The sequence below is a fragment of the Patagioenas fasciata genome, chromosome 1 (genome assembly GCF_037038585.1).
Source record: "Patagioenas fasciata isolate bPatFas1 chromosome 1, bPatFas1.hap1, whole genome shotgun sequence".
Classification (NCBI taxonomy): Eukaryota; Metazoa; Chordata; class Aves; order Columbiformes; family Columbidae; genus Patagioenas; species Patagioenas fasciata.
In genome coordinates, this window is record NC_092520.1 from 47,264,596 (window position 1) to 47,275,487 (window position 10,892).

A 10,892-nucleotide genomic window follows, 5' to 3' on the forward strand; every position below is an offset into this window, starting at 1 on the left:
AATGTTGAGTACATTTTAAAAAGATAAAAACATCACTGAGATCCTGTTTGTGAGTTGCTGTTTATCTTGCAAGAAATAAATGTTACCTAAAATTTTCTCGTATCTGCCTTTTAGTACGGTTTGAGGACATTCATCAGACTTGTTAATACTTGACTTGTTTTACTGTTGTGCACTTGAGATACATGGAAACTGCGGAGCACATCACAGCAACAGTCCCTCGAATGCTTTTATATTCTGTTGGAGGTGATTGTTTTTAAGTAGAAAGTAAAATGACTCTTTACAGGTACAAACATCTCCAGATAAATCTTTATTAAAAAAGAAACCCTTGCGGTGCCTGAGGTTGAGGTTTGACACTTTTTTTCTCTAGGATGAAAATGGCATGTTCTTCCCCTAACATTTCCCCCCACCATGTCTATGGAAAAAGCTGTGCACTTGTAGTTCTTTTCTTACTAGTCTTCTGCAGTGCTTGTTCGGAAGTTTGGTCACTTAGATTTAAGAAAACCTTATTTTCAGCCTTAACTGTTTGAAGATTTTTGTTTTGTTTTACGTTAACACACAAAGCTTATTCATTCCAAGACATATTATAAAAGGCACTGTGAGGCATCCAGCCATCAACGCTCCCTTGTCTTATGAACTTTTTGCATGAAATACACCAACTGATAACGTGGATATACTGAGATTTCTAGAACACCATAGAAGGATTTAACCCAGCAGAGCTACTGAGCAGGATGTGGAGGAGCATTATCAAGTCTTGGGAGCCATGCCAAGCAGATCTGTATTTCATTGTTTCGGATAACTCTTCCGTTAGAGCATGCAAGAGAGCATGTCCTGCATCTCTTCAGAAGTGAAAGAACCAAGTTGGATTCTTCCATTTGCATAGTCCTTTGAACATACCTGAGCACACCTTTTGCCATCTTCTCTCTTCTGATGCTCACCCAGCTGTTTCTACTCCCTTCTTTCAACATCTGGAAAAATCTGCTCACGCTTCACGGGAAAGTGAAGTCTACTTCCAAGGAGCTGTCATGTACAGTGAATAAATTGGAGAAAGACAATTCAAATTTTTAAATTTAAATGTTAGCCAATATTTATTTTGAGGAACACAATGGAAAGTGTTTTGGGTTTGTTTTATTTTATTTTTCTTCCCTAAACAGAGAAATATAAAATATGGGTTGAACTTGGACTGGTTTTCCAACATGTGTAATGCAGAAAGTATGCTTTCAGAAAGGCACCTTGAGAGCTGCCTGCCCACCTTTTGCTGTTTCAGCTGCTTTTCAGTTGAACATGGGACCATCATCTCTGGGAATGTCTGGGTAGCAGCTTTTGTAGTAGGCTTTTGATCCAGACCTTAGTGCTTTCATCTCCTTGCAGAATTCACCTTAATCACAGAAACGTGTCTGGCTTAGGTCAAAGTTCCAGTGGTTGGCAGAGCATTCTCTGTTTGGTTTTTTTTTTTTGGGGGGGGGGGTGTCCTAAGGAGGTTTTCATTTTGTTTTGTTTTTTTAAAAAAAGGCAGAAAGTAAATAAAATAAAAATTTACAAGTAAAAAGCAATTAGAGAAGAAACGAGCGTAGGATAAAAAATAATTAGTCTCAACGTGGAGAGCAGGTGGCAAAACTGCATCACATAGCAAAATATCAGTGTAACTGTGGAGATCGTTTATTAGGATGTAAGATGATGAAAATGATGAAATCTTTTGCTAAATTGGTTATGCTTCAGCTTAGATTTTTGTTTGAACCTTTGGAATCTTAATACGTATGTGTATGTATACACATAACAGTATCACAGTATCACAGTATGTTAGGGATTGGAAGGGACCTCGAAAGATCATCTTGTCCAATCCCCCTGCTGGAGCAGGAACGCCTAGGTGAGGTCACACAGGAAGGTGTCCAGGCGGGCTTTGAATGTCTCCAGGGAAGGAGACTCCACAACCTCCCTGGGCAGCCTGTTCCAGTGCTCTGTTACCCTCACTGAGAAGAAGCTTTTTCTCAAATTTAAGTGGAACCTCTTGTGTTCCAACTTGATCCCATTACTCCTTGTCCTATTATTGTTTGCCACTGAGAAGAGCCTGGCTCCATCCTCTTGGCACTCACCCTTTATATATTTATAAACATTAATAAGGTCACCCCTCAGTCTCCTCTTCTCCAAACTAAAGAGACCCAGCTCCCTCAGCCTTTCTTCATAAGGGAGGTGCTTCCCATAAGCATATATCTTCAAGGTACCTATGTATTCATTAAATCAGGATAGTTGCTCTCTAGTCTCACGTTTCCACTGGATGTGGAATTTGGATTTCAGCCTCCCAACTCTTTGGGCAGATTGTTTCTTCTCTCTTGTATTCTTCCTGATCTAACTCGTAAATGGATTAATCTGTTGAAGTTTACTTAGCAGAGGAAAACGAACCAAAGAGCTGTGTCCACTATGCAATAATATCTTTTTCTGGGTTGGTTTGGTCAGGTGCCCAGTGAATTGGTAACATGATAGTGATTACCACTGTTGCAACTGTAGCTTCTGTGTGACTGTTCTGTATCTCTTGTTCCTCTTAAAAGAGATAAAATATTCTTTCAAATGGAGTTAAATTTAAATACTTAATTCGAAATGTGGAGTTGGCCAAAAAAAAAAAAGAATCATAACACATGTTGAGTAGTTTTCTTTGAATCTGTTTTCTTCCTGCTCTTTGACTGGTTCATTTTCCTGGATGGTTAAATCTCAAACCATAATCTATTATATTTTATTATAGGCTTATTGGTAGATCGGTCTGTGCCTTTTTTTTTCCTCTTTTGACTTGAAATATATTTCTCTTACACATTTACAAAGGTATGTTTTGTGCTCTGAATAGTCTTTTAACACACTGGTGACTAATTTTAAGAATTCTACTTGAAAAGAATGTGGAGCATATATTCATTTTTTATTTTTTTCTTTTTAAGTTCTTTCGTGCAGTCTTTAGCAACTGATAGTTGAACCCAGAATGAACGTAAAATTTCTAAAAAGCCGTCCATAAGGCTGCATCCTAATGTCACAAGACAAAAGCAGTAGACCTTCATTTTGAATTTGTGAATGATGCATAAAGACATCGATGTCTTGAATATAATCTAGATTTCTAAAAAATATGTTAATAAAAATAATGTGGGATAGTGTCTGCTTGGGTTGATATACTTAATTTTGTGCATTTTCTACACTTTCAGGACTCCTCCTGTTCTTTCGAGGCTTTGTTAATTATCTTAAAGTCAGAAATATGTCTGAAAGCATGGCAGCTGCTCACAGAACAAGATTTTTTTTTTTGTACTGAAGGTAAGCAAATTTTAGTGATAAGGTTATCTCTCCCAGGAAAACTGAGAAGAATTAAATACTTAGAGATAAATAATCAAACTTCTGTCACAAAACAGAAGTCACATGGTTTTTAAACATCTGTCATGAATTTTGTACATCTTCTACGTGGACTTACATCTGAAGTCTCTTGAAGTCATGAAATTTGAAGGTAAATAGAGCATCGTTATTGCCTCCAGTACTCCCTAGAGCTAGTGTTGGTAAAATTAAAAAAAGAAGAGGAACCTGTTGTCTTTCCTAAGCAAGAAGCAATATCTGCTCCCGGACAGGATACTGTACTTTGTGTTAGACACCTGGCTGTAGCAGTCAACCTGTTGGGAGCACGTTAGGAAGCACTGAGCTGCCCACATATTAAACCTGATTGACGTGGGTCTGGACATGCGAACAATAGAGGAATATTGTCTCTCTTTACATGACTGGATGAAGACAGTCATGTAAGAGTATGATTATTCTGTGTGCAACAATGTGCTGTGTATATCCTTCAGGTAGCTGACTAATCAGTCTGGCACATATCCACTCTCTTTTAATATACTTTTTATCCATTAGGTGGATCTATTAGACTTCATTGTGTAACTTAAACCAGGGGTCCCCATTTGCAATTAACTTTTTTTTACTTAAACTGCATGATGAGATAAATCGAAGCCTAGAAATAAATACTGCAGCACTTTGATTACTCTGCAGCTTACTTAAAAAGCATAAATACTGTATTTTGGCTTAACTGAGAAGCTGTGTTTGCTATAATAAAGGTTAGTCATGGGACCAGTATGAAGTAACCAACAACACGTTATTGAAGCATGAAAAAAACTGAGACAATATTTGCCTACAAAAAAATGGTTCCTATTATATAAGACAGTGATATTCATTTAAAACAGGCTAATAAATATTGGTGCTATAGTACATAGTTCTTGATCATGGAAGAAATCTGCTAATAGAACAGTAACATAATATTTCTTTGTAATGTGCTATGTTTTTGTCAAAATTATGCTGCAAGTTAAATAACTAAGGCCTATGTTGCCTTCTAGTAACCAACCCAAATTGGCATCTATATGGCAGCATTTCCTTTTTACAGTAATTACATCTCTCTTTTTCTTAGTAATATGGAAACCTCTTCAGAAATACTGAAATTTGTAGAGATGAGACTGAAAATACCTGTTAGCTGTCAGTACAGTAAAGTGTAAAAACAATATTTAAAAAATAATTTTAAAGATTAATTGGTATTTGAAAGCTGTAGCTTGAAGGGAATAATGAGAGTGTATGATAATATGGTCTGGGAGTCTTTGTTTTGCTGAAACTAAAATTCTGCTTTGGGACAAAACGGTATTTAATTCAGCCTTAACTGGAGTTAATGAGTTTTCCTATCTGAGTTCAGTGGTTTTGAATTTTTCCTTTCATCACCGAGTCGTAGGGGCTGATAAGGTCCACTAGAGAGCTAGACACATAAATTTTTTTTTTTAAGTATCTTAAGTATTGAAACAAGACGTTCAGATTAATTGCTCTCACACTTAAATGTCCTTGTTCTTGCATAGACAGGTAATTTCCTCCTCAGTGGGTATTAGTTTTAATAAACAACAAATGTTACCTGTACAGTTACAAAATACTCTCAGACGTTCTTTGAAATCATAACAAAATAATAGTAAGCTTTCTTTTTCATTTTTGTGCTGTCTTGACATGGGGGGCAAAGGGCTGCTGCTTTGTTGCTTCTCAGTTTAATGTCGGTCAGCAACACTGCTTCTGGTCAATCACTGCGATGAACTGAAGTACAACTCTTTCTTTATCTCCAGGCTGCATTGAACAGACATTCCTTTCCCATCCCAGTGTGAAGCTTCCAGATGATCTGTAACACTCCGATTTGATAGAAGACTACTAAAACCAGAAGATGAATTAGTGAAGATACGGCTTCAAAAACAAATGACAGGATGGCTTATGCTCAAATGCCAGTTCTGGTCATTCTAGTAAATATTTATAATTGCTGCCTTTTGTTTTAGCACATTTGTATATGTGCTTATGAAAAAGATAGTATTGAAGTAAGAACAAACCATCTGTTAGTATAGATTAGGTACAGTCAGACTCAGTTAATCTGTGCTTGTTGTATCTGAAAGATTTAAGTGGTAACTTGTTTCACAGCGTGTATGTACCACTGAGTTGTTGATCTGAACTTCAGGTACAATGGAATGCATTAAAAGATTCAGATTATCCAGTTCAGACAGGTTTGGTTTTTTTACATAATTTAAATTCATTTAATGATTGCATAGAACGTTAAGTTTACTAAAACCCGAAGTTCCTTGTTGTCACAAACTTGTATTCACCAATATTTTATCAAATTCAAACCAATATAATGGTTTACTTAAAACTGATACTCTGAGTCCCCTGTAAATAACTCTGCATAAATGACTGTTTGAATTGCTTCTTAGAAAATATGCCAGAATATATTTTGTAACAGCATATTGTCTAAATTTTGTTTAATCTTAGAGCTACGTACGTATTTTTTGTTAATTGGCCATTAAGGGTATAGTTACTATTAGATGTAATTTTGGAGGTAAAGGCGTTCATCCTAACTTTCCTCACGTTAATTATTATCAACAGGTTTGGGCTTGAGACTTAAAGTCCTTTATTCATAAGCATGATCCCATTAAAAGATGGAGTTTGTTCACATTCACAGGGATGGACAACCTGACATCGTTAGTCCTTGGTTATGCGGTTGGATCCTCGTAGGTGCGTCTCTGTTCCTGAAACAGAGTATTGCAAGTGTATTCCCTGGGTTATAACATTGGCTCTGTTTAAGAAGTCTTGAGTTCCGTATAAATATAACGTCCACAATGAGGGTTTCTCAAAAAACTTCATATAGCTATCCTGCAATGCTTGTTTAGAATACATACTTTGCCATTTCCTAAGAATAAAGTAATTTAAATGTAAGGTAATTTTGGATATAATCTGTGAAGGAAAAAAAAAAAATCAAAACAAACCACCTTACTTTTAAAGCTCTGAAAGTAGAAAATGTGTGTTGCACCTCTCCTAGTGTTCATTTAAGATATACTATTACTTTCTTATAAATATCATCTCTTTAAGGGGTACTGTCTACTGTTTATGCATGTGTGGTTTCCTTTAAAGTTTTTGAAATCTATGCTGCTCCTCAAGTAGGAGAATACATCTCTCAGTCCTTTGTACAACTGGAATCTCAGTTGCAAAAATACGTTGGTTGTTGGTTGCACCTTTGAGGAAAAAAAAAACCCAAATACTTTCCTCCAGTTTTACTTTTTTATATTAGAATTCTGCCTTTTTATTACTAACATTAAAACCAGTGAGGTTTATGTTGTTTTAAGCTAGTGTTGTATTCCGTTTTTTATCTATAATGAATGTTTAAAATATACCTACGTAAGCTGGTTATGTTATTCATTTTCTTAATCTTTCAGAGACAGTGAAAGTGACTAAAACTTTAGGGGCACCTCCACTTCCCAACTTTTTATGGAAAGAATAAAATTAAGTATTATATTCAATATCTGATTGGGATTTCCTTCTAACTTATCTGTTTCTTTCTGTGTTCTTTTGCATTCATTGTGCAAACAAAAAAAAGCGGATAATAAAACATTGCTTTGTTTTGCTAATTAAGACTTATGCTTTTTCATTTTTTTGTACTTCACATTGAAAAATGCACACTGCAATATTTGTGTCAACATGGAATTATAGACAAATTACTTTGCAAAATGATTACTAACCAATCCTTTCTACTCTTCTCTTTTTCATCATGTTTTATGGCAACAAACTGTATTTCTTTTAAGGAGTTAATACAACTGTACAAACAATGCAATATTGATTCATTTTCCATGTTTACCAATGTCAACTAGTACTATTTGCCAACTGCATCAGTTTTCCCAAATTAAGTAGTGGTCTTCTGATGGATTTATTTCTGTTTGCTCCACTGTTATAGAAATCTTCATACAGATACTTTTTTTTCCTGGACTAGCTTTGAAAAGTTCTCATTTGGACAGAAAGAATATGTAGGGTTAAAAACATACACATGTTATCTAATCCTCTATAGTTGATGCAGCATTTTGGTAGCCTGAAATCTCATCAGCAGGAGGAAGGGAATTGGGACACTGTTTTCAAAGACTCTGCAATCTATTCCAGATGTGTCAAATGCTGCATATTTTCCTTGCTATTTCCTGTGAGCTCGGTTAGGAGCAGCTGGCTCTGTGGTTTGGAGACACCTGGCCAGCTTCGCTTTGTGTCTTTAGTCCAGGGGGAGAAGGGGGGAAGCTCCAGTATTGCAATGAGGTTGACTGTAAACAGATTTTGTATGAATGCAAATAAGGCTTTGAAGTTGGGGGGCAGAAACAGCTGGGAGAGGAGAGGTGGGGAGAGAAAATTCCATTTTATTCAAGCAGCTGGCATGAATGTGTTTTCTTTAGTTTTGTCATCTACCTTTATTGACGTGGACACCATGAGGAGATGGACATCTTGAATACAGCTCAAGGATCCTGTGACTACTAGTGCATTTCAGAAATGATCCATCAGTCGCACTTTCAGTGCAGACGACTGATGGAATTGGACTTCTTTGGCAGAGGAGGTTATCTCTAAGCTTTCACTTTGCCGTTTCACCAAGAGTATGGACACAGTCCTCATCCTGCAACACCTTTTCACCTGGTTTCAACACCCTGCTCTTTCTGGGTCTACTTCCCTCCCCTTGAGTGATGACAACAGGTGAGGAAAAGTGGATTTATTAATGTGCTATCACAGCTATCAAAACATCAGAAAGCTTTTAATCTCTTCCATTTTTGAGTGTTTTCCCACAGTACTCCACATTAGTCCCTCCCATGTGGTTGCTTGCATTCTTGAACAAAAAGTTAATCTCATCAAACTACTGTTGCTTCTTGGACTTCTGAAGAGAAGGTGAATAATCTCTGGTATGGAAATAGGTATTTCTCAGTAAGGAGAAATAAAGCATTTGACACCGTCTCCCACTGCATCCTCACTGTTAAACTCAGTCAGTGTGGACTGTAGATTTGCTGAAGGAAAGAAGCCAGAGAGTTGTGGTCAATGGAGCAGAGTCCAGTTGGATGCCTGTATCTAGTGGAATGCCTCAAGGGTTAGTACTGGGACCTGTAGTATTCAATATATTCATCAATGATTTGGATAAGGGAATAGAGTGCACTATCAGCAAGTTTGCTGATGACACCAAGCTGGGAGGAGTGGCTGACATGCCAGAAGGCTGTGCTGCCATCCAGCGGGACCTGGACAGGCTGGAGAGTTGGGCGGGGAAAAATTTAATGAAATATCACAGTATCACAGTATCACAGTATGTTTGGGATTGGAAGGGACCTCAAAAGATCATCTAGTCCAATCCCCCTGCTGGAGCAGGAACGCCTAGGTGAGGTCGCACAGGAATGTGTCCAGGCGGGCTTTGAATGTCTCCAGGGAAGGAGACTCCACAACCTCCCTGGGTAGCCTGTTCCAGTGCTCTGTTACCCTCACTGAGAAGAAGTTCTTTCTCAAATTTAAGTGGAACCTCTTGTGTTCCAGCTTGATCCCATTGCCCCTTGTCCTATCATTGTTTGCCACTGAGAAGAGCCTGACTCCATCCTCGTGGCACTCACCCTTTATATATTTATAAACATTAATAAGGTCACCCCTCAGTCTCCTCTTCTCCAAACTAAAGAGCCCCAGCTCCCTCAGCCTTTCTTCATAAGGGAGATGCTCCACTCCCTTAATCATCTTTGTTGCCTTACGCTGGACCCTCTCCAGCAGTTCCCTGTCCTTCTTGAACTGAGGGGCCCAGAACTGGACACAATATTCCAGATGGGGTCTCACCAGGGCGGAGTAGAGGGGAAGGAGGACCTCTCTCGACCACCCCCCTTCTAATACACCCCAGGATGCCATTGGCCTTCCTGGCCACAAGGGCACAGTGCTGGCTCATGGTCATCCTGTTGTCCACCAGGACCCCTCCCCTACACTGCTCTCTAATAAGTCATTCCCCAACCTGTACTGGAACTTGGGATTGTTCCTGCCCAGATGCAGGACTCTACACTTTCCCTTGTTAAATTCCATCAGGTTATCCCCCACCCAACTCTCCAGCCTGTCCAGGTCCCGCTGGATGGCAGCACAGCCTTCTGGCGTGTCAGCCACTCCTCCCAGCTTAGTGTCATCAGCAAGCTTGCTGATGGTACACTGAATTCCCTCGTCTAAATCATTAATGAATATATTGAATAATATTGGCCCCAGTACAGACCCCTGAGGCACTCCACTAGATACTGGCCTCCAACTGGACTTCGCACCATTGACCACCACTCTCTGGCTTCTCTCTTTAAGCCAGTTTGCAACCCACCTCACTACTCTATTGTCTAGACCACACCTCCTCAATTTAGCTGTGAGGATGCTGTGAGGGACTGTGTCAAAGGCTTTACTGAAGTCAAGGTAGACCACATCCACCGCTCTGCCATCATCCATCCACCTTGTTACATTCTCATAAAAGGCTATGAGGTTGGTCAAGCATGACTTACCCTTGGTAAAGCCATGCTGACTGCCCCTAATGACCCTCTTATCCCTGATGTGCCTTGAGATGACACCAAGGATAAGCTGTTCCATTACTTTCCCAGGGACAGAGGTGAGGCTGACCGGTCTATAATTACCCGGGTCCTCCTTCTTGCCCTTTTTAAAGACTGGAGTGACATTTGCTTTCCTCCAATCCTCGGGTACCTCTCCCGTTTCCCAAGACTTGGCAAAAATGATGGATAGCGGTCTAGCAATGACTTCAGCCAGCTCCCTCAGCACCCGCGGATGCATCCCATCTGGACCCATGGATTTATGGACGTCCAGACTATTTAATTGTTCCCTAACCCAGTCCTCATTGACTAAAGCAAACTCCTCCATTAACCTGGCTTCATCCGGGGTCTCAGGGGTACAGGGTTCCCCAGGACAGCCTCCAGTAGAGTAGACAGAGACAAAGAAGGCATTCAGCAATTCTGCCTTCTCTGTGTCTTCTGCCACCAGGACACCCACCCCATTCATCAGTGGGCCTACATTGCCTCTGGTATTAGTTTTATCTGCTATGTATTTGAAAAAGTTCTTCTTGCTGTCCTTGACCCCTCTCGCCAGCTGTAATTCTAAGGAGGCCTTGGCTACCCTAGCTGCCTTCCTGCATCCTCTAACAGCAGCCTTATATTCCTCCTAAGTGGCCAGTCCCTGCTTCCATGACCTGTAAACTCGCCTCTTCTGCTTGAGCATACCCAACAGATCCCTATTCAACCACACAGGCCTTCTGGCTCCCTTCCTCGACTTCCTACATGTGGGGATGCTCTGATCCTGAGCATGGAAGAAGCAATCTCTGAATGCAATCCAGCTCTCTTGGGCCCCTTTTCCTTCAAGCAGTCTTGCCCATGGGATTTCCCCCAGCAATTGCTTGAAAAGGCCAAAATTAGCCCTGCCAAAGTCCAGGGTTGCAATTCTACTTGCTATTCTGTTCCTGCCACACGAGATGCTGAACTCCACCATCTCGTGGTCACTGCAACCCAGGCAGCTCTCAACCTTTACTGCTTCGACCAGACCCTCTTTGTTAGTGAGGATGAGATCCAGCAGTG

General features: G+C 39.8%; 1 protein-coding gene across 2 annotated transcripts in view; it reads left to right on the top strand.

The window, feature by feature from the left end:
- Positions 1-6,923, top strand: part of NDFIP2 (Nedd4 family interacting protein 2) — a 47,475-nt gene extending 40,552 nt beyond the window's left edge. For both annotated transcript variants that reach the window (XM_065855676.2, XM_065856461.2), the window contains 2 exons: positions 3,180-3,285; positions 5,103-6,923. In XM_065855676.2, coding sequence (XP_065711748.1) covers positions 3,180-3,283 — 104 coding nt within the window. In that variant the 3' untranslated portion in view covers positions 3,284-3,285; positions 5,103-6,923. The remainder of the gene's footprint in view (positions 1-3,179; positions 3,286-5,102) is intronic.
- The last annotated feature ends 3,969 nt before the right edge of the window (positions 6,924-10,892 follow it).